The 25166-nt window shown below is 41.1% G+C and overlaps 1 protein-coding gene across 1 annotated transcript in view; it reads left to right on the top strand.

Moving 5' to 3' along the window:
• Positions 1–25166, top strand: part of ZEB1 (zinc finger E-box binding homeobox 1) — a 91740-nt gene that overhangs the window by 37581 nt on the left and 28993 nt on the right. The window contains exons 2-3 of the mRNA XM_072154059.1: positions 22020–22214; positions 24531–24593. Coding sequence (XP_072010160.1) covers positions 22020–22214; positions 24531–24593 — 258 coding nt within the window. The remainder of the gene's footprint in view (positions 1–22019; positions 22215–24530; positions 24594–25166) is intronic.

Below are 25166 nucleotides of genomic sequence, written 5' to 3'. Positions count from 1 at the left end.
TAACTGGATTCCTTCTTCAAAGCATGAGCTCCGCAGTAGGGGGTTCTCCCCCACCTGGGTAGTGTACTTTTTAAGGGTAATATTTTGTGTTTTATCATAATTTTGGAGTAAGATAATGTACGGTATATGATATGTAATAATTTGAATTATTTCTGTAATTGTTCATAATAATTTACCTCTAGGGGGGGCTATTTCTGTCCAATTCCATTTTTTTTTTTTTTTTTTTACTATTTGAACATCTTATAACAGGATGTGATTATTAGATGGGAGTCTCTTGACCCTTTTTGACAACGCAAATTAACTTAAAAAAAGGGAGGTGTCAATGTGAACAGCAGGTTCTGCCCACTCTGTCCATAAAATGGCTGCACATATTACAAAAAACATGAGGTAAAGTGGCCAATCCCTTTAAAGGCCTTGCATTGCTCTTTTGGGTGATGTTTTGAACCCGTTTTTGGCCATTTTAAAGCAATCCATTAAAAAACGCATGCTTTTTTTTTTTGACCGTTTTTCCCATATATCTTAAAATAATTGGAAAACGGACAAGACCGGCCAAAATACGGATGCCTTTTTTTTAACTGACTGCTTAAAACTGCCTAAAAACGGGTTCAAAATGTCACGTGTGCCACCACCCTTAGGGGGAATAGAAGTGCAAGTTGGCGGTTTCCAGAGCTGTCCCTCTGTCACCACCTAGTGCAGTGATGGCGAACCTATGGCACTGGTGCCAGAGGTGGCACTCGGAGCCCTTTCTCTGGGCACTCAGGCCATCAGCCTAGGACAGAGTTCACCAAACAGGACCAAATCCATTAAATTGTCCTGCAGTCCTAGGCAACTTATGAGATGCTGCGCACAGCACTATTTTACAGCGACACTTCATTGAGTGTTTGGAACTGCTTGAAAAGTGAGGTGGTGTTAAAAGAAGTGCATTATCTTTGGAGGTCCTCCTGCTGGACCAACCATTCTTCCTGTACAGAGAGACCCTGGAGAGAAGCTACAATGATAGTCTGAATTTGCCCACCTTCTTCCAACTGTATTGGTGGCCTCAGGTTGCCAATACAATTAAAGAAGTGGAAGAACAGGTAGCAATAAGTTACTGCTTAAAATGGCACACCAGGGTAAATAAGTGGGATTTGGTTGTAGTTTGGGCACTCTGTCTCTAAAAGGTTCGCCATCACTGACCTAGTGGGTTTAGGGGAGGTTTTAGGTGATTTAGTGGGTGACCACAATCCTGCCGAGTTAATGTATGATTGCGATCCCAGGAAGAACTATACACGCTCTTCGTTTAAATGTCAATTCTTTTAAAGTCCCCATGCAGGGTATGCAGATGGGACTATCCCTTTAAGAAAAACCCTGAGCACCCATAAAGGCCGCACCTGTACATTTTTGTGCCTTTCGTTTTTGCTTTGATTGAGTTTCATTTTCCTTGGCAGGAGCTGTGGATATTTCTAGGCTGACATTCTGACAGACGCAGGGTAAAGGCATACATCTTAATAAAGTTCCTATTAATTTTCTCTTCCGATTGATCATTGTTTCAATCCATCTAGATGCCCTTGGCAAAAGACTGAAAGCTTGCAGAACATTTTGATGCACTTTGTGACTATAAACCTTGTGTGTGTAATGTACCTTGGCTACAAAGAAGCAGGCTCAATTATTTCTGGCTGTTTTAAAGGGATAATGGGCCACACTTACCTGTCCTGCGCAATCCCCAAAGTGCATTGTCCGACCGGCATGCACTCTGTCGTGATTCACTAAGATTGTGCTCCCGATATCCTGCATGTGTCGCTTCCCCGATCAGGTCCGCCGGAGTTCACCTTCTTCTTCCCGGTGCATGTAAGTGTTGCTCTTGCGACACAAATTGAAAGTTAAATCCCGCGGTTTATCCAAATCAGTCAGATCGTCCGACGGCCCGCCCCCTGATTTCTGTAGTATAGAAGCAGGCCGATGCACCAAAATCTGATCGCGTGCGACACAATCCCCTTCTAAATGCCTGTCCCGGCGGCATGATCCCCAAAAATTTTGAAAACCCGTCGGAAATGCTGCCGCGGGACCCTTTAGTAAATAAGCCCCAATGTGTTTACTAGTTTTACTTGTTCGATAGATTGTGCTTTCAATAATTTCACAGTTTGTGTAGGACCTTCACTAAACTCTGGAGATCTTCTTGTAGAACAGAAACTTTTGCATTACATTTTACTGCATTGTATTGCATGTTTAATTATGCTTGTGGGGAGCTCCCCCTAGTGGCCGCTACTGGCAGGCAGAATTTTATCACTGAATTGTATGCTGTTTGGTATTTTCGGTTCCTGACACCACACATTTTCTCTATAGATTAGCTTTGGGGCTAAGGAGTTTTAGTCGGTGGGCTTATTGGAATGATATTCACGCACTTTCACATGGAAGGTTGTCAGAGGATAGCTGTCAGATGTTTAGTAGAACCGCTCCTTTAATTGACATGCCGATCTGCTGCACTCCTTCCCTTTTAAAATATTTGCCTGCTGATAGGACAAGGTTCAATGTGACAGGTTCCCGTCGAGCATAAATAGACACGGTGAAAGGCGGCCATTTCTATACGTTCCAGCTAGTTGCATTCACGTTTTAATATAAGCTGACATGAGAAATCCTCGTCCTGAGCCGCTGCAGCAGCTGCTAGATATGACACACCAGTCCTGGTTACACATGCACTGAGCATTTCATTTAGTCATCAATCTCTGCCTCGTGTTTTCCGAGTTTTTTTTTTTTTTATCCCTGAGTATAACGCTTGCAGCTGTTTCGCCCACCCGGTGCCATTCTCATTATGGCACGTCAGGATTTAATGGTGATGAAGCTCTTTTGGTTTGAGATTTTGAGGGTCTCTCAGCTCTGTGCCGCAGTCTGGTCTGCTTTGAGGCACATTCCTGGTTCTTCTATAAACTGGGCCCGAGCACTTCTCCACATCTGCTGAATGTTTTGTTGCAGTTTCGTAACTTGGTTAGTAAAGGCCACCTGTAACACTCGAAATATTTACCACAAATTACAGGAAGCCCCTGACCTGATGTGAAGGGGGACGCCCATGTGAAGTCTCTCTTTTACTTTGAATAAATTTTTCAATCATCTCGTAAGAACGTAAAACTCCAAATATCCTACTTGCCCATAAAATTTGATAAAACTGTCTAGTTGGTCCATAGAAACATGCTGTATATGTGTTGTGTTGTATGTGAAATCTGTTTGCAGTAGCCTAATTAGCTCCCCCTAGTGCTGGCGGTGGGCTGAGCAGAATTTTATTTGAAAGGGTCTTCCCACTACAGTCAGTGAGGGTGCGGTCACACGGCACGTTTACCGCATGCGTTTAAAAAACGCACTGCAACAGCTGAAGGGAGCTGTTAACATGTGCGTTTACAATGCGTTTATGGTTGCGTTTTGTAAACACACGTGTTAACAGCTGTATAATTAGGCAAATCACTCTTCAGCTATTGCAATGCGTTTTTAAACGCATGTGGTAAACGCGACGTGTGACCGCACCCTCACAGTCCTGGATAAGTATAATTACTGGAAATACAAGGATTTGGAAGCCAAGATTTTGAGAATACCCCATGTGATTGGGCAGGGGTTTACTTGCTCAACCAAAGCTCCATTCTCTTATGTCTCATATGAAAGTCCCACCATCTCCTCATTCATGAAGTGTTCTCCTGATTGCTGGGTCACCCACTGCTTGGACCCTCAGGGATCAGATATTAAACCCCTACCTGTAAGCCCGGGCAAAAGCGTTTATAACGAGAAAAACCCTTAAAGGGTTTGTCCGACATTAGTAAAAACTTTACTGGGGGGGGGGGGGGGCGTGGAAAAAAAACCAAACCTATATTTGCCTCCCTCGGCGCTTCTGGAATGTCCGTCACTGCTGAACCTGACTGTTTGCAGGTGCGCGGCACCACCGATCTGACGACGCTGCCCACCTGGCACGCCCACTTGTCCTCTCTCCCAGTGCAGTAACATGGGCGTGCCAGGCTGTTGGAAGTTTTCAGAGCAGAAAGGCAGTGCAAACAGGTATAAGTTAATTTTTTTCACAAACCACCAAGTAAATTTTTTGTTTTTATTAATGACGGACAACGGCTTTTAACTTCCATGGAAAAATAAAGGGAAACTGGTGTGTTCGAGCCCGATTTAAAAAAAAAAAAAAGCAAAAAACTATGCTATAAAAGACTGTACCTAGGATCTGCTTTTGTAGGGCCTAAAATCTGCCGAATGTTGGAGCAAATGGTGCAGCATTCCAGGTGTAAAACTAAGTGAGGCCAACGCAATCCGTTGACTGCCTTTCTTTGAAAATCTATGGTAAATGTGAAACCAATTTATACTGTGTATAGAAATATGTATAAGCTGTACCTTTTGGAAAAAATAATTGTGTAGGTTATTGTACATTATGCAAATGTCCGGATGGGTTGGGATAGGGTGGGTTTATATGTCTTTCTATGGGGGGGGGAGGGGGGAAGGTGGGAAATGTTTGTTTGTTAATGTTAAAAATTGAAAAGAAAAAACTCAATAAAAAGCTTTGATTTAAAAAAAAAAAAAACTAAGTGAGGCAGGGCCCCATAGCAGACTTCAGAATGGGGCCCCCTTAAAAATATATACATATTTGTATACTAACACGTGAGTTACAATCACAAGCATTTATACACACATTTATATACTTGCACCATATACACAGATACAGCATAAACATACATACAGTATATACACATCTTATACACAGATACAGCATATACATACAGCACCTTGTACACACAGGCAGCATCTATACATCACATATTCACACACTTACAGTATATGTACACCACATACCTACATATCCAATACCCCAGATGCTGGGACCCCTTGAAACAGCAGCTGCGATGGTTGCTCCCCCTGTAGTTACGCCCCTGCAGCATTCTCTGCTAGTTTGGGGTACATCAGGTGGCAGTGGTACCTGGCGATTCTCCTATTTAAGGCAAAGAAGAAGGACACAGTGATGGGACAAATGTTATAGATACAATTTCAAATTAAGTCTAGTTACAATATGGTAGAATTTGATGCATCATTATACAGGGGGCGGTCCTGGGGAAAGGGCGGAGCTCTACGGGAGCGGCTTGGGGCCTCAGCATAACATAACTTGAGATGATAATAACTAGTGTAGGCCGATTCCTGTTTTTTCCAGGCCAATCCACAGGCTGCTCCCCCCATGTAGACCGTTCCATACAACATAGGTGGACTTTTTTATTGTGTGTTTTTTATATTGTTTGTTTGATTGACGATCAAAGATTTGTCGGACAATATGAGCTTGAGTAAAGCGCTTGTGATGTCGGCAGGGAGAAGGCTTGGCTGGATCGCTGTACTGAGGCGACGTTCTCTCTGACAGGGGATTGTAATCATTAAATAGACGGGTTTATTCGGTTGCTATGTGAGCCGCTACAATACAAACTCCACATCTCAGTCCTAACCGTGTGCTGGGCGGGCTCTGATGGAGAACAGGTTTCTGCTCTGTTCTAAACTTACTTTTGGTTTATATTTGGCGCTATTAACCCCTTCGTGCCAAGGGACTCCTTACTGAAGTTTCATATGAGGAACCTCCTATCACTGCCATATACACTGCGTTTATTTATGGCGGATTATCGGGCAGAAAACAAAGCCTAAATTTATAATAAATCTTTAGGCCGCGCTGTTTGTCACTAATGCATTTCAAATTGATGAGAAATATTGATGGAATGTTCCACAATACAGGCGGTCCCCCTACTTAAGGACACCCGACTTACAGACGACCCCTAATTAAAGATGGACCCCCTCTTTAATTAGACATTAATCACATATTTATGGTACAGGCAGTCTCCAGGTTACGTACAAGATAGGGTCTTTAGGTCTGTTCTTAAGTTGAATTTGTATGTAGGTCGGAACTGTATACTTTATAATTGTAATCCCAGCCAGAATTTTTTTGGTCTCTGTGACAATTGGATTATAAAAATGTTGGGTTGTCATAAGAACCAGAACTAACAATAAAGCTTCATTACTGACACCTGTGATAACTGTTATAGCTGATTATTGTAGCCTAGGACTAAAGTACAGTAAATTACTACGGTAATATCCAGTGGTCCGTTTGTAACTAGGGGTCGTCTGTAAGTCGGGTGTTCTTAAGTAGGGGACCGCCTATATATCCCATAAACTTCTGATTGATACACGTCCGACCTGTAGTTGGAGCACCGATATCAAAACTGTTGGATTTTTTGTTGTTGTTGCTTTTGTTTCCTCTTCTAATGACACCCTTGTTCTACAGTGTATAGGAAGCAGATTACTGGATTAATGATTGTCCTATGTGACGGTACAGTGGTATCTTATAGTTCATAAATTATCCCCGCGACGGGGGTAGTGTGATGTCCTCTCTAGGATGTATGGAAGGTGACATCCTTGGAACAATTTCCTACGCGCTGATGTATATGGGAGCTGTCACATTACAGCCTTGAGCTAAATAACCATCATATTGTGTTGGCTATAGTGATTGATTTTTCCCAAACCAATGTGAACGGAGTCGTGGTTTTAATTAACGGCGGTACAAGAGAGCGGAAGACTCTTCACGACTGGCACCTCCAATGTCATCTTAACGCAGATGGGTTTTAATTTATCTAAATTAGGTTGAGTTACTATAAATTAACCTTATGGTTTCCTCTCAACAATGCAATAATATTCTTTTTTTTTTTGTATCGGTTCAAGAAATGGAGCTCCATCTGAATGTTCGCTGATCTGCATTACCTCTCCATGACCACCACATGGTGTATGGGGCTGTTCCGCTCCAGCCAAATATGCAGTGCAAATCCTCTAACTGTGGAAGTGCCTTGTGATGAATCGCCACTGATCTAATATTGATGATCTATTATGAATAGAGATGAGCGGGATTGCTTTTTAAGTTGGGGTCCGGGTGGGTCCCGCCTGACCTGAACATATTGCTGGATTGGTGTCCGTGCAGCCCATCCCTTCTATAGCCCTCGCCCACACAATGGAATTTTACACTGACCATTACTGAGTTATAGGAGCTAAAACCGCATTAAAACTGAGTAAAATTGTAAAGTATGGGGTTAAAATGATCTTTATTGCGTAAACTTCACTAGGGGATTGAAATTTGAGAACTAATGGGAAAACCACTTTAAAGGACATCTACCACCAGGATGAAATATTGTAAACCAAGTATACTTGCACACTGGTGTGCGCCCCCTCTGGCAGGATCTGCTTTACTTTTAGCTTCCATTGTTCTTGTTTTTAAGAAAAAAAGGCTCCAAAAATTATACGATGAAGCCCGGGGCCCCCTCAGAGTCACTTGCATAATTTTTTTACCCTTTTTTGTAAAAACCAGGACATTAGAAGCTAAAAGAAGAGCGAATCCTGCCAGAGGGGGCACACACCAGTATAAAAGTGTACTTGGTTTACAATCCTTCATCCTGGTGGTAGATTTCCTTTAAGGGGTACCATAATGGGGGGCTGCAGTGATGACTATGATTATATTCAAGCTTCTAGTATTACTTTTTTTTAAGGTCTTTTTTTTTTGTGTCATCAGGGTCAAATGAATTTTATAACTATACATTATATATTTTTTTTAATTTTAATACAGTACAGTGAAATTTTTCGATTTCCGCATAGTTAACACTAGATGTGATACTTTTCGCATGTTTCTTTAGACACCCATTGGTGAGAACTGCCGTTTAACAATCACTTAACCCTTTATGTCAGCAGCATTATCCGCAGGTTTACTCTTGAAGTTTTTTTGGGTTTTTTTTTTTTGCACGTATGTCTTATTTACGAGATGCTGAATGATTTCATGCGTGATGGATGCCGGCGTTTGCCTTCAGGCTTATGTAACAGAAGAATGGCGCATACTATTATTAACGGAGTCCTTCTGGAAAGGCTTAGAAAAAGGGATCATTATGTTCTGCATGTAACATACAATTGTGACAACATGGTACTGGAGGTATTATGCTGCGGTGTTTAATGGGGCCGTGTTGGAGTGTATTTATGTGTCAGGCTGTGTGATGGGGTTTCTTTAGCACATACAGTATCACGCAGCGATAACGCACTTGTTTTATCGCATTCTAACTTTAACCCCCTTAAGAGTTTCCTTGTCTCCGTATCATTTGTAGATAGCGCTCGGAGAATGTTCCAGGATCGGAAACACATTAGCATCATGTTGGCCATTGCCGTATACCATTATCAGGCCAGCAGGGGCTTCTACCCTCTCATATAGTTACAGAATGGGGATAAGGCTCATTTACTTTTGTGTGGCAACACCTTTTAAGTTCCATTTATACAGATTGTTGACAAGGCACAACCACCATTAGACCATGGCCATTCCCAGCAATGAATTACTTGAGACGTGAGATTGACGATTTGTGAATGTAAATTATAGTTACAGTAACATGGTTATAGTAACATGGAATCCCCCCCTCCTGCTGGGACAATCAATGATTTATCAGCCTCCTACACGTCAACCCCTTTAATTTGGCAGAGGCTGCCATTTTCCTGGTGGTAGTCTTTTGATATTTGGCCTTCAAGGGCAAAGTAACATCTAAATGTATTTAAATATCTTCATCCATTGTAAGAACATGCCTTAAAAGGCATCAACCACATGGATGAAAGACTGTATGCAAATGAGCCTTAGGGGCTCCAGGCTCCATTAACACCTATGGAGCCTGGAGCCCCTAAGGCTCATTTGCATACAATCCTTCATCCTGGTGGTTGATGCCCTTTAAGTATAGGTCAGTAATAGGTTTTCTGTGTGCCGTGGATGAGGTTTACAAGTGTTACTCATGTAACTTGTGTAATTTAGACATCACATATGACTCTCTGGAAAGTTTCAGCCAGGATCTCGTACTCCCACACACAGAATATAAAAATAAACTTGCTAGCCGTATCTGATAGTATTTATTTCTGCCGGGTAAACTTGATGTGTTTATTGCCCCTAGCCACCGCTTAAGGGGGTTGTTCAGGGTCAGTAAAACATGTCTGCTTTCTTCTTGATACTGTACCTTACCTGTTTAGCTACGTCTTGTAGTGTAGCTTAAATATATGTGCATGGTTTAGAGGGCACACCCAGAGATCTGTAATTTTTATGCATTTTGAACTTGAGCAAAATCAAGAAATTCAGATTATGGTTGAACATTGTTAGATCTGAAGATAACGTTTGACTAGAAGGGTGACCAAGAGATGAGTAGTAGTCTTGACGTGGTAGTGGACCTATTGAAGAAATATGTTGGGATGCTTGAATGTTTCCAAGTGTTTGGCCGTTGGGGCGTGGCATTAGGCACGTTATAGTTCCACGCGTCCCGTCCTTTAGGTGAGGCACTATTGACTGTTTTCATAACCCTCACCCCAACGTCAGAACTTGTTCACTCAGCTAAGTGTCCATGTATATAGAGCATTTAAGAGAAATGGCTCTCGGCTGAACGGACATCTGAGTCGTGTGACCAGCTCAGATTCTGCAAAATTACGGTAATTTAAATCCTTTTCACCGGTATGTTCCTATTGCATCAACATTTTGAGACTAAGATGGAACTTCATAACATTGGTGAAATATTCTCTGATTTGGAAATGGTCTGTCCAGCTTTAGCTTTATTTTTTTTGGCAGAGCTTATTGACCACTGATATGGTCAATGATGCCTTGATAATAATGATGACTTGAAAGTTTTGGGCTATGTTTTAATCCCAACTAGAAAGACTCCTATATAAATGGTTCCCCCCCATCTTCCATGAATTCTTATGGCTTCCCCTTCTCTACACCCTTGACTTGCCTTTTACGTGAACCTTCCCTTTAACACTATTCTATGGACAGAAGTCTTGAAAACTTACAGACCCAGATTAGTCGCTATTTATCGTATTTGTTTTAGGCCTGTTTCTTCGAGAAGAAAGTGGGATAAAATACAAAATTTTACAAAAAGTTACAATCTCATTGGAATGTGTCTCCTGAAGTTGATCCCAGAACTTTCGGAGAAAGGTGTCTTTTAGTCTATTCAGCTGTAACACATTAACGTGATTGTACCGTTACTATTTTTTAGAGGTAGATGATGCCCTCTTGCATACTTCTTTGTAGTTAATCACACCCCGGTCATGGATACAGTATCTGTACAAATAGACTGTTATGTCCCCATAAATACCGAGACAATGACAACATCCAGACCGCTAATTCACACCATGCCTCCCAACTAATAGAAAACACCAGCCATGAAGCACATCTTTCAGGACAGCTTGGCAGCCATGACTTGCAGACTTGTTTTGTTAAATACGGTTCTTCAATGCCATCACTTTTGGAATGTGTTACATAGATGTTTGCTTAGTAGTGGCCATATTTTATAATAATGGATGTTGGTTTTCAGAAATTGCATTTAGAACCATGCACACAATGCATATGTTACAATTGTTGAGTTTTGATCACCAGTACCTTCTGCACTCTTCTAAGACCGGATCAGAACCAGTAAGGAATCCAATCTTTTCAGACAAAGTACAAATGATGTCCATGTTCTATCCAAACTACATCTGTAGCAAAGTGGACAAGATTTTGGCACATCTTATTTATTTTTGGCCACTTTTTTTATGAAGATCCACCCATCTAGAAGAACATTTGTTGCAGGTTTTTGTTGGTCATCTTCATAGAAGTTGGGTTTGCATGTTTGATTCATGAAACAGACTCTATGGGGGACATTTTATCATATGCCGGCGCTTGTGCGCCAGCGTATGATTGCCCCGCCGCTGCATATTCGCAGCGGTAAACATCAGGGGGCGGAAGCGGCAGACAGTAACGCCTCACACTGGCCCACTCCCGGGCCGGCCGCGCCGTTCCCCCCTCACGCCACTGCTTAATAGTGGCAAGTGCTAGCAATAGGCTAGCATTTGCGATTATTTCAGGGTCCTGATAAATATGCCCCTATGGATACATGTATGTATCCTAGTAAATCCTACTTGCAACATAATTCTGAGAAGCAACTTAATTTTTTACCAATGTGGATAAGGGTTTCTAGGAAATCAGGTTTGTTTTAGTTAAAAATTTCTGGTTCTTTACTCAATCATCATTAAATGTTCCATATCCACCTTCAAGTAAGATTTACAGCTGACTCATTTTGGGTAGAAAGAACTTAGACTAATGGCCTTTCTACCCGAAACGCGTCAGCTGAAAATATCAGTGGATGACAGTGGATATGCACTTTTAATGATTGAATAAAGAAACGGAAAACATTATCTACACTGCTTGGAGAAAATTTTGAGACTTGATGTTAGGTTCCCCTGTAGTCAATGCAGGTTTCTCTTCCCTATTGTTTTGCTGATCACAAGTCCTGAACCGATCGGAAAGGATGTACAGCATCGATTTACTGCTTCCATTTTTAACATTTAAAGCGGTTAACAAGGTAAAAACTTTGTTTTTGGGGGTTTTTTTTAGGTATTGTTTTAACGTTGCAAAATTTGGTCATTAATGGTCTGAAAATTTTAAAAAATTATCATTTTTTTAGACTAGAAGCCTGTTTCTCTGAGCTGTTTGTGGTGATGGTTAAGATGGAATAGGATTGTTTGCAGGTTTCTCTAAGCTGTCAGGAATTATATTAAGTTTGTCATACACAATTTGATGTCTCACCAACACCTCTAATTCCTGAGAGCCCCTTCCTGTTCTTGCACCTCCCTTCCCCCATAGTGATGGCACAGCAGGGGTCAGCCTTTCCTGTTCTATGAAATAAAAGGACCAAGTTGTTTCAGAAAAGCTTCCCCCCTCCATCCTCCCACATTGTTGCAATGGGAAATTTCAAGTGCCCAACATCTCATCAGACATGAATTGGTTCTAACGGCGTCTGGAAATTTCAACAACTTTTTGGGTAGATTATAGGTGGAGGATTGAGGTTGCCTATAAAGTACACGACTTGCGTCATAGAAAGCAATAACTTTGGACTCCATTATGACTTTCCTGACAAAGGGGTGGGGCTTAATTTAAAGATTATGGGTTACAATGCTATACTGGTCAGTTTTCTGCTTGGAAATTTAACTAGTCGCAGGCCATGAGACCAGTAAGTAAGTAAAGTTAGTTCCACAATAGAATTGTAGTTTGGCCTTTTTTTTTTTTTTTTTTTGGGCAGTAACTTTATAAAGTTACTTGATAATTTTTGTTTACATTTATTTTAATTTTATCTGATTCATTTTAATGTTTCGTATTGATGGAGACAACTAATTAACTTATTATTATTATGTTGTAATTCTATATGGCCTCAAAAATTACAACAAACACTAAAAAGAAAGGTGGCAAATTTGCTTTTATTTATTTTTTTATTTGTAGAAAAATTTGTGACAATTTTTAGTGCAGAGTTTTAGATACAAATGAAATCCCATATAGGGAGACTGTTGATTTCTGCTCCTTTATATAACATTGGGTGGTATATACTAACACCAGATACATGTGCCCTGATAAGTACAATATGAAATCTTTCCTTTGAGTGCTTGACATGGTTGCTGAAGGAGAGGGGTAAACTTTGCGTTGCCTTTTGGGTCTGTGAAGCACATGCTGGCCGGACGCCAGGTTGTAAACCTTGACTGTGATTCCTCATAGTAGGTGCTGTATAGTGTCCAGGAAATTTATCTCTACCTTTCTTTTTCCCTTGGCTGGTTCCTGTGTGGCCTGTAGCTTTGTTAATCAGCAGGCCTCCCAAGTGTGTCAAGATTGCTGGCTTCTTACCTTTTATAGCCAGTGGTTTCCGGACTGGTATAAATACCTCCACAGCCCTAACCTGCCTGTTCCCTCTTCACTCCACTGCTTACCTAATTGGTTTGAGCTATATGTAGTAACATTTGTCTGTTCTGGCCAGTTAACTGTTCCGCTTCCTGGTTTCGCTCTTGTTGTTTTGGTTATTTTTGTTCCGTTACTTTTATGTTGTTGCGTTGCATTCTATGAATTTATCAGCTTGTCTTATTGGCAGATGTCATTGTGAGCCTGACCCTGGTTTGTCCTAAAAAAATAAATTTGGGAATTTTAGTGGGTGTTTTTTCTTTTTTTCTTTCTATAAAATAGAAATATGGAAAATAGAAATACATGCAGGGTTACATACAAGATAGGGTTTGTGCTTCAGTTGAATTTGTATGTAAGTCAGAACTGTATTTATTTTTGTCCCAGTGACAATTGCATTTTTTAAATTTTTGCTGTAATGAGAACAGGGATTATCAATAAATCTTCATTACAGACATCTTACAGCTGATCATTGCAGCCTGGGACTAAGGTAAAGCATCCAGAGAGCTTCAACAGAGGTTACAGTGGGCAGGAAGGTCCGTCTGTAAGTCAGGTGTCCTTAAGTAGGGGACCGCCTGTATAGGGTAAAAAATTTGTTCAAAATCATGACTGATGTTAACTATTTAGGATACCACGGCTAAACTTTAATGTGCTCACTTTCTTGCTTTATTACCTATACCATTCCGAAATTGCACTTTGACTTTCTAAGTCTCACAAGCCACATTTACCACATTTTAAAAGACCAATCACTGGAACACCCATAATCCTTATTACTTAGTCACTGTTGGAGCACAGAAGATGTCAGTCTTCATCAGTCCCATAGTATTTAGAATTTAGTTGGCTATTTTCATGTGGGAAGTATGGGTGGTTAGGGGAATGACTTTGGGTTGGGGCTCAAGCGATCGGCGATCACTGGTTATTAGAGATGAGCGGACCCAAACTTTCCATTTGGGGTTTGGGTGCACGCTGCTCGACCCAGACATATTGCCCTATTGGCTTATGAACAGCCAATCCAGCAAATTAACGCCCATAGCTACTAGCCATGGCTGTGATTGGCCAAGGGGACACCCCCAGCCAATCAAAGCCACGGCTAGTTGCTAGGGGCGTTAATATGCCGGATTGGCTGTTCAGAAGCCAATCCGTAGTGTGCATTAGCCGCACGGGGAACTCGAATAGTATTAAGACTCTGCACGAGTGGTTATTATGGTTGTTTATTGTCTATATAATATAACTATTATTATACTCAATAATTAACAAGATGGATATATTGGCGTCACAAACATTTATTCAGAAATCTGCAATCCCCCTTTCCAGTGGTACACAGGTTGCCCTTTTTCCTAGTGTCTCCCTACATTCAGTTGGTCATTGGTTGGACAGACATCTCAAAGCACTTCCTGAAGGATCATTTTTTGAGAAATTTCAGTTCATTGTGGGACACCAGTCTGCTCAGTACTCTGCTCAGTGTAATCCTCTAGACCAGTGATGGCGAACCTTTTACAGATCGAGTGCCCAAGCGACAACTAAAATCCACTTATTTACCGTGAAGTGCCAACAGGGCATTTTATGCAGTAACTTACTGCTACCTGTTTTTCCACATCTTTCAATTGTATCGGCCCCCTGAGGCCACCAATACAGTTGTAATTCTGACTGTCATTGTAGCTTCTCTCCAGGGTCTCTCTGTACAGGGAGAAAGGTGGGTCCAGCAGTAGGACCTCCAAAGATAATGCAGTTCTGTCCAAACCTTTTCACTTTTCCTGCAGTTCCAAATGGCCAATGAAGTGTCGCTTTAAAATAGCTTTAAGTTGCTTGGGACTGCTGGAAGATTTGGTGGATTTGTTCCTGTCTGGTGAACTGTCCCGGGGTGACAACCTGAGTGCCCACAGAAATGGCTCTGAGTGCCACCTCTGGCACCCGTGCCATAGGTTCGCCACCACTGCTCTAGACTGACGCTTTGGGAGATTAGTATTTTTTAAATTTTAATCTCTATATGGCTAATTTTTTTTTTTTTTTTTGGGGGGGGGGGGTGGAAAATTCCTTCAAATGTACATGTCCACCTCCTTATTACTTCAGACCTCTGCTGGAGAACCATAGCGGACCGGACATAAACTTTTTGTGGGGTGGGGGAGTAGGTGATATTGGACCATAACTGTATATACATATTTTTCGCTGGTGGAATTATTAGTTTAGTCAGTACTAAAATGCTTATTGTTGATGATAATAAATTGGGCTGTGTTCATGCTCTTTGGTTATTAGTGAGTGGGAGTCCTGCTGTTTGGGTTACCGCTCGGAGAGAGGATCTGGCTCTCACAACTGTTCTCTTTGCCTGTAGGCATTTTGTTTCTCTGCAGTAACGGGCGATCCATATGCTATGGCATGCAAACACGCGTCACAGGTCATTAGCGCTCATACAATTAGTACGGGTATCTAAGGACATGTATACAACAAAAGTAGTTAATGTTGGCTCACATGGTCCAACAACTCACAATTGGCATCGCTTACCCACGAGGGTTCCAATTCCGTTAACGACAAAACGAGAATTTTTTTTTTAATTTGCCGATGTTTGTACAGATCAATGTTTTTGTTTTGAAGGGAAAAAGGGCATATTTTGTTGCAGGCGTAACCCTCCAGAGGAGTGGGTGATAAAGGGTTAAAGGATTACCAGGGAGACTCTTTAATTCCATTACAAAGAGGGCTCTGCTAAATTTCCCTGGCTACATCTGGGAAGCTGTTTATGATGTAATGCTCCAGCCGGGGGAAGTTATGACAACGCTCCAAACAGCTGGCTTCCAGTGGGTAATGGAGGATAACGTAGACACGGCCACATCATAGCCTGGGTGTTATCATTCTCTACAGGCGCCACCGGCCTCATGAGTATAAAGAAATAAGTACAAGCTCCGAGAAGACATTGAAAAGCTGCAAGTCTCAAACGTTGATTATCAGAGCCCCGGGTGTCATGTGTTGTAGCCCAATAAGAGCTGTTCAATTTCTTAATAATTGGAATTTTTAGTTTTTCTTAGGATTACGTTAAGTTGCACAATTGGCCTACGGTGTTTCTCCACAGCTGCACTTTATAATGATCAATGAGGATCGACAGAAGGATGAGACCATTGCGCAACACTTCTCCATTCTATAGAACTATACAAAATAAGTTTCTTTTCTCAACCCAATTGATACAAGATGGCAGAAGGAAAAATCTTAACCGATCGCTGGGTTTATGTATCGTCAGGGGGGTGCGGGACTACTGGCTGTACCCACGTTATAATGCCATGAGTGACAGTATCATTATTAAATGGCTTCTAGATCATAAGGGAAAGATTTTGTATGGATTCTCAGGAGCTTCCTGCTGCAAATTTACCAATCGCAGCAATGGCTGCATCTACTACCACATATAAAAAAAGACTAAAAAATAACCCCCTAATGAATAGCGCCCCTACACTAAATAAGTAATGTCCCCACAAACCCCGGTAAGTAATATTGCCCACAGGCCCCCATAGTAATGTCCTCCACACAGCCTTCCCGCTATTGTCCCCTATAGCTCCCCTCCCTGCCCGGACTGTGGGACCATAGTCCTTCTGAGCAGAGGACGGGCTCAGGCCACATGGCACTGGCCCGGTTGGTTAGTTCACTTAAAGGGGTATTCTCGTCTGGGCACTCACATTCAGTTTCACTAATCTTCCGTATGTAAACATTTCTTCAATTGGATGTTATTAAAAAAAAATTCCTGTGTGAAGATAATTTCTCATAAATGTAGTCATGTTGTCCCTTAGAAACAAGATGGCTTCCTCGGATACGACCACGTCACACTCTGGCCGCGGTGGCCAGACTTGCGCTATAGAGTCCTGCCTGACCTCCTGGATTCAGTGATCATTACCACAGGACGGCTGTGGGACCTGCAGTAACTCCCGGACATTTCATATACAAAAACCTTTGTGTTTATTTGTGCAATCACTCCAGCAGAGGTGGCCGTATCCGAGGAAGCTATCTCGTTTCTAAGGGACAGAATGACTACATTTATGAGAAATTATCTTCACACAGGAACATTTTTTTTAATAACATCTAATTGAAGAAATGTTTATATATGGCATATTTATCAAACTGAATGTGAGTGCCCAGATGAGAATACCCCTTTAAGAAGACAAATATTTATGGGATTTAATGGACAGTTATAGGTATGAAGTTTTGGACAATTTTACTTTCTCTCTTATTTTATTTTGAAGGGGTTATGCTGTATGTGTCACCTGTCTTGTGTTAATGTCTTGAGGGCACCAGTGGTAGACACTACTTCTTCTCCGTAACATTTAGAACTCGTGCTCATTGGTTTCCTGACTTCCTGTAAAGACTTTTAATTAGCCGATCCAGCCAGATTAATATTCTGCTAGCACCCGGCCCATTATCCTCTGTTCTGTACTTTACTGCATGGATGCTTTTCCACTGTTCTCCTACATCAACGCTAATATAGTCAGAAGGTGAAAACTTCACGTCCTGAACTCTGAGTATGTAGTTACTGTGCACGGATCATGAGAACTAAAGTCGACTCTTGGTTTTCATTGTGGTGAAGGGTTTAAATCAATTTCTTTTAATGCGTAAACCAAAGCATTGGAATTATACTATAAAGAACTAAATGATTCATTTACCTGGCGCTGGTGGAGAGGGGAGAAGTGAAATAATTGGCTTTGCGTCCCTCTGGCGGTTCACATGTCTTTATTTTTCCATTGGCTCTATTATTTATTCCAGGAAGAAAATATGTTTTGTTATTCTGGATTGTATAAGTGACCTATTTTTCATCTCTTCATGTATGCGACATCACATCATATTGTCTGTTAGTCTGTAATAGTGAGTTTCCTCTACGTAGTCGTAGTCGTTGGTCAAATTTCTGTAATCTTTTCTTCGTTCTTGGGTTATTTTGCTCTTTGATAATAGAAAATCTAGGGATTTGTTAGCAGGGGATTTTAATAAAAAATTTTTTTTAAAAAGTCTGGGCAATGACGACAGCATTGTCTTCTAGGATATAAGGTTGGTCGGTAGAGTTGGTGCTGAATCCATTGAGTTGTATTGCTCTTCTTTTAAAGGGATTTTCCGGCACTCTTTCACTTCATCCGAGAACCTGATCTTAGAATAGGGAACGGCATCAATTACGGACAACTACTACCCCCAGTTTTAAACAGAACTCAATGGAGTGTGTTGACGGCTTCGAAGGATAGTCTAACAATCAGCAAATGCACTTGCTTTTAACAATTGATCGGTTGGGGTGCTTATTGTCTGACCATTGTCTTTCTAATATTCATGACCTACCCTAGTTGTTTGCAGTATGATGCCTTGAAGGGGTATGCATAGGAATAGGCATGTTTGATCCAGTCAAACAATTTGTTAAATTGTGGGTCAGGAGGAATATTTGTCACCATTTCAATGCCTTCTGGAGTGTTTTCACAAGGTGGAATTTGATGCAGACATTCTTTGTCAAAATTTTGCTTGTTGGGTTTTCCACCAGTCATTTTGACTCTTGCACCCAAGGCTGCCATTGGGGGGGGGGGGGGGTTAGTGTGACTTTGTTTAGGGGGGACCAAGAAGAAGGGGCCCTAACTTACAGAAAACCCTCCTGCCTTTCCAGGTGCAGGGAACTTTGGATGATCATTCTGTGGCGGGGCCCACAAAATTTGGCTGTCAGTGGCTCCAAACTTCCTAGTGGCAGTCCTGCTTGCACCCTCTATTTTTAGTGGTATATCGGGTGTTTTACTTCCCTCCACCTACAACAAGGGGAGAGATGAATTATAACAATTCTGTTTAAAATAGGTTTTAAAATATTATAAAATTAAAAAAGATAACTGGCCCATAGGGTAATTTGAGTTGTCAATCACAATAGTGCACAATTTTACATGGTCAATAATAGTTTTCTTCCTTTTAGTTGATTATCTATTTATTATCTATCTATTATTTTTCACCAAATTAGTCCTTAGTTCCCTACCCTTTGTGGGTGTGGCCTAATGTTCTCTATAGTGTGATGCGAGTAGTGTGTTATGGATTATTTGATGCCAGTTTTATGGTGCTGTACGTTAACACTGTATAATGGTACATCTTGATTGCAAAACCATCCCAAAAATATATGTGCTCCTCTCCCCGGCCTGTTTCCAAGCGGACATCTGTTTCTTCCATCATGAGCCGCGCAAGCATTCGCCTTCGAGTCGTAGGTTAATTTGGCACTGGAAAGTTAAATTAAAAGATAAACTTGTAGTGCCCGGCTGGCAGGAGAGCCTCTGATCCCTATATCAAATTTACTCTAGGTTTAGGAAGTTGATAGGCCCAGACATACCAAAGATTATCCACTCAACTGTCAAGATTTGCGGTAGAGTACCACTAAAATCCGGAGTAAGCGCGTCACCTTAAGGCTATAAATAAACGGTATAATTAATAGGTTACACGAGTCGTAAACATATTACAACACATGTTTATTTAAAGCTGTAGGATAAAATGTAGCAAGGTATTAATTTAGTTTGTAGGATTGGAAGGATTTTCACGTGAAAAACTGATACTGTTATGGGCAGTATATATGTGCTTGAGTTACACGTGCAATTCTCGACCCCACAATGGGTCCATTGACATGGCATGACCTGATATCATGGTAAAACTGTAGTCGGACCAGTACTTGGTTCCATAACAAGGGTGTACTTCAGAAACCGTCCTGGATTATGGTACCATACGTGGATGAATTCACACATTTCTTGGTAGCTTCTCAAGGCCAATGATGGTCCACTGGTAGATACATTGGGGGTAATTTACTAAGGGCCCGATTCATGTTTTCCCGAGGTGTTACCCGAATATTTCCAATTTGCGCCGATTTCCCCTGAATTGCCCCGGGATTTTGGCACATCGGATTGTGGCGCATCGGCGCTGGCATGCACGCGACGGAAATCGGGGGGCGTGGCCAAATGAAAACCCGACTGATTCGGAAAAACCACCGCATTTAAAACAAAAATGTGTTGCGGAGCTTGCACTTACCTTCACTCAGCCCGACTCGGTGTATTCCAGTGCGTTCCAGGGAACTTTCAGTGCAGCAGCGACATCTGCCTTAATAAATCCCGGCCGGACCCGAATCCAGCGCAGAGAACGCGCCGCTGGATCGCGAATGGACCGGGTAAGTAAATCTGCCCCATTATTTTACTGACCCATTAGCTTAAGAGGGTGAATTAGATCCGTAAAATCGGTCCGGTTCTTTTTATAAGCCTCTTGGGTTTCACACAGACTTGATGTCCGGTTGTGAGAATAAAGCCGTTGCCCACAAGCGGGCCTGGTCGGACAAACTTGCTGCGGGTGCTTGCGGGATTTACAAGACCAAATGAATGGGCACAATGTTGTGGGAGATTTTTTAGAAGTGTCTGAGAGCAGAAGTGTTGTAGTTGTCACTGGCAACAAATCAGAGCCCAGATTTCATTTTCACACAGCTGTTTATGAAATGAAAGCCGAGCTCTGATAGGTTGCAGGGGCAACTAGAACAGTTCTGCTCTTAAACATTTATGATAAATCTCCCCCAATAAGTTCAATTCAGTGATTCTAGGTTCAGTCCAATAAACCCCTCAAGCACATGAAGTGAGAGTGACGGCCAGACTTGTTCATGGGCAATGGGGTTAAAGCAGAGTTTGGGGGTTTTTTAATTTGTTTTTTTTTTTCCTTTTGGAAGTTGGTGATGAAAATTCGGATTCAACCATTTAGGAATGGATAATCAAGTATAATCAAAATAGGAATTTGCTAGTTAAAAACAGCATTTGCATTATAAAATGTTCTGCTGTATACCCTGCTGTTATTTATGGGCATACCCTACAAACCATTTTGGAACAACCTGACCTCTTAAAGTGTTTCAGCTTCCTTCTCCTTGTAGGTCCGCTCTCAATAAGTGACTGTAGCAACAATCGGTGGGAGATTTGCCAGTTCTTTGAGGGTCCTAAAAGTTGCCCCTTTTCCTGGAGCCTCACGGATGTTGGCAAGGATACAGTAAAGTTCTCTGAATTCTAGAGACAAAACTTCTTATTCTAAATTACCTGCTTTTTTACAAATTATATTGTACAGTGAAAGAAGTGGCCGGCAGGCTGGAAAGTGAGGAGGTCAACAAAAAACCTCAGTTCCAGGAAGCGTAAATGGCATTGGACTCTCGTAAAATAAAGTAATGTGCTGAATAATATCAACATTTAAGGACGGTGTCAGCAGCCGCTTTGTACCCTTGAACTACTGAAAGCATCGCAAGCAGTTTTATTTTATCCATAAACTGCAGCAGCTCAATTATCACCAAATGGCTGGAAAGAGAAAAAAATAAAGTTGTGGTACTGCCTACTTTTTCCCTTTTATTTTTAAAGTGAATGTATCAAAAAAATTTTTTATAGAGGGGGAGGATATGAGTTCTGACCATCACCTACTCCAAATTGTGGATCCTGTGTATTCCTCGTATAATATGCAATCCTGCAGTTTTGATCATTTTGACCTAAAAAGTGATCTCTACAGAACAGGTGCCAGACTATTGAAGACTGTTGTCCCTTTGTTTTTTGTTTTTTTTAATCTGGTTGTTTTTTTATAAAATTTTAGATATGAACATAAAAACATATATTTGGTGATTTTGGGGGTTTTTTTTTACTCTATCGACCTGATTTACTTTTAGTGATATCATGACCGTTCTCACAAGTCTGTTTAGACGTATCATGGGTGTGAGGGGGGCACTAAACTGCGACCTGGTGCTACGTGATGGTTGACGCCTCTCTATATGCACCCTGAGATATCTGTCAATCGCCAAATGGTACCCCCCACTGGACTATTGTCTCCAAAATGGAAGACCTTTAAATAAATTAATGACTCGTTATACTGAGTTTTCCTGCTTTTACTCCAGTTACATGTTTATCATCCATATTATACTTTTGGATAAAATCAACATTTTCTGAAAAAATTCCAATTTTGCTTCTTTACGTTTTACAGGTGCGGTTTCCAACATAAATTTCCAGATGTTATTTACTATAATTTCTCATACTTGTTTCTTCATGTGTTAACAGAAAGGGAAAGATGGAGGTGTTGGGTCACTCTATTTATTATCGGAAGTGAATGAGGGGCTGATTCGCGTTGCGTGTTGATATACCAATTAGAAGTTGCATATTCCTAGTGTGGTCTGTGGAGAGAATCGCTAATTGTTGGTGCCTCCGCTAATGCGCCACACAATCGCATCGTAAATGCCTGTTATTATAATGACTTTAGAACGTGGCTCTTGTAAAACGCGTTCACTAAAAAAAAAATATATTTTTTTTTTTTGTCACAGTTACCAATTACAACAATGTGTTAGACGCAAATTCAGATTCCGACGATGAAGACAAATTACACATAGTGGAAGAGGAAAGTGTTACAGATGCGGCAGATGGCGAGGGCAGTGTGCCAGAAGACGACTTGCCAACCGACCAAACAGTATTAGCAGAAGGCTGCGAAAGTGTGAAGCAAACTTGTTGGGATGATGAAGGTATTCTTTTGTTTGAAATGCTCGAGGGGGAAATTTGGGCTGTGCACATGTTGGATAATTATGCAGGTTTTTTTTTTTTTTAATATTCGGAACAGTTTTTATTACTTTTTAACAATGTTAAAAAATTTGTACACTTAATTTGTGGTAGAGAAAAGGTCACGTGTGTGGACGCCTGCTTACGCTTTTGTCACAAGATCAATGTTCTTCTGGGACTCCATGTCAATCAGAAAAACGGAGGTCTCATGTCTCCGTCGCCTTACTTGGACACGCCTTTCTTGGACATGACAAAATAATACCCCCCCCCCCAAAAAAAAAAAAGCCAATCTCATTCTGCAAATGACATATACCACCAGGATTGTAAACCAAGCACCAATGACATACTGGTGTGTGCCTCCTCTGGCAGGATCCTCTCTTCTTTAATCTTCTTATTTTTGGAGCCTGGAGTCCCTAATGTTGATTTGCATAATTTTTAAAGCCTTTTTTTTTCTTAAAAACCAGGGAATAAGAAGAACATCCTGCCAGAGGGAGCACACACCAGTATGTTATTGGTGCTTGGTTTACAATCCTTCATCCTGGTGGTAGATGTCCTTTAATTTCTTGCCCTTCCCAGCATCATTTTCAAGAGCTATCAATTTCCAACCCCTACACGCGAATCCTTCTTTTTTTTTTTTTCCCTTAAATTTTTTTTATTATTATTTAATTTTTTTGTGTGTACATTTCTGACCTATCCAACAAATATGCAAAAATAACCAATATATGTGCATCCCAAATATGATTTCGATTTGTCCAACACAAAAGGCATATGGAACTTTGCATATATTTAAACTTTCTGATTTAAAAAATAATCTCTTTCCTCAAATCCCCCCCCCCCCCAAAAAAAAGGCTTCTAAACATACTTTAGCACTATGATCTGTCCACCTGTTGAAAAGTTTCCTTTTTGTGAGTGCGTTTTACTAGCCATCTTTTTCTGCTCCCACGCTCCCTGCTGGTTCAAACAGGTGCATGAAGAGTCAGTTGGAGAGAGAACCACAAAAAATGTCTACATTTTTTTTTTTTCCCAGCCGTGCCTCAGTAATGTATCCTAAATTCTGTAGCCACTTACTCCTAGCTACATTGTGTATGCCTCAATCCATGTGACCCTGATATAATGGCCGGAACTGATATATGTTAGTCCAGTTTAGCCGATTCAGGATCAGGGTGCTGAGTCTGATTTCCTCATGGCACAACTGAACTAAACTGTTGGTCCAACCCATCATGCAAATGGTATTTTTACAGCTCAAATCCACCAAGTCAAGGAGTTAGTTAAAAACGTTCTTTATTCATGCCATGTTAAAATTGTGTACAGACACATCGGTTTTTCCAATGCGTTTCAGACGCTAACCGCGTCCTTAGTTATGGACTTCGTCATGGACCATATCCTTGACTTGGTGGATTTGAGCTGTAAATATACTATTTGCATGCTTTGTTACCCTCGAAGTGGATTGACGATCCGTGCTCTGCCCCTACGAGGTGAATTTGCGTGGTGGAAGCTGAAGATCGCCCTAGTGGCAGCAGTAACTTGGTCTAAACCTTGCCCGATGTTCTAGCATGGCTATAATGGCAAGAAGGAACGGGACTGCCGTACAAGTTTTTGAGGAGGAGACCAGTGACATAGCTAAGGAAGTGTGGAGTTGCTTATTATGTCCTTCTGTTATCTAGGACCACAATATTATAAATGGCACATGGTCGACGGAGTCACTTTGCCACGTTATGCGCTGGGCGTTAGTATTTCTGACTATGGTACAACGGAGATTACAATGATTATATGATGATGAGTAGTAGCTCATATTCCGATCCTCGTCAGTAGAACAGGATGGACTCCACAAGTCTGCTAAACTTTTGCTTGTGTTGTTCTCTAGGCTAATAGTAAACCGCTCTTGCCGTAGCACATGGGTCGCCTATTTATAGCTACTTTGGAGTTGCACTTTGAGACATTTTCCCATGGCCGATGATTGATACACAAAAGGTCATGTGGAACGTGTAATTGCCTTTTAAATGATTTTAACGAATGTGTAAATGCTTTATTTTTAGCTACTTCTAAATCTGTGCTGTGTGAGGGAACATGGGCTGCGTGCTCGGGTGATTGTGACTGGTAGAGATAGATCTGGAAGGATTTCAGTAACTAAAATATGTGTCCGGTCAGTCTGAGGTGACGGGATGTTAGTATCTGGTTTGTCTTCATCGCTTAGACTATACTTGGACGTTTGTAAAGATATACATCTGACGTTTGAACATAAGATCTATTTTTTTGTAACCATATTTCTTTGTGTTTTACAGATGGAACAGATGGTAATGAACTCCTGGGGCCTGAAGCTGAAGTAGATGAACTCGGATGTGCAGGTACTTGATTTTTGTTAATTTTTTTTTTTTGTTATTTTTGACTTGCAGTTTCAAAATACATTGTCTGATGGATTTACATTGACCAAAAATATGAGGTGTACGCCGTTGTAATGTCTCCTGTAATCATTTAAAGTTTTTGTAAGGTTTTAGTCAGAAGATCCTTCAAAATGATAGTCAAACTAGATCAGTTTATCCAGGGTTAACAAACTGGTATGTGTAGCAGCAATAGATGCCACATGAAGGGGATTTCAATGTACCCCCAAATTAACAGAGCAGCCAGTCATGTACGTGCCTGCAGCTCTGTTCACAAAAAAAACAAATGTGCGGGCACTGCATTAACCAATGAAAAGCAAGGGAGTGCCCCTCAAAGTCTTGCAAAGCATACAGTGGGTACAGAAAGTATTCAGACCCCTTTAAATTTTTCACCCTTCGTTTCGTTGCAGCCAATTGGTAAGAAAAGTGGTTTTTTTTTGTTCTTTAATGTACACTGTATTTAGACCCTTTGCTGTGACAGTTATATTTGCTGTCCATCATGCTGTCTATTTCCTTCTGATCCTCCTTGAGATGGTTCTA

Source organism: Engystomops pustulosus, chromosome 5 (assembly GCF_040894005.1).
Source record: "Engystomops pustulosus chromosome 5, aEngPut4.maternal, whole genome shotgun sequence".
In the NCBI taxonomy this organism is placed as follows: Eukaryota; Metazoa; Chordata; class Amphibia; order Anura; family Leptodactylidae; genus Engystomops; species Engystomops pustulosus.
Note: the sequence above shows the minus strand (reverse complement) of the source record. Positions and strands in the feature narration are given on the sequence as shown.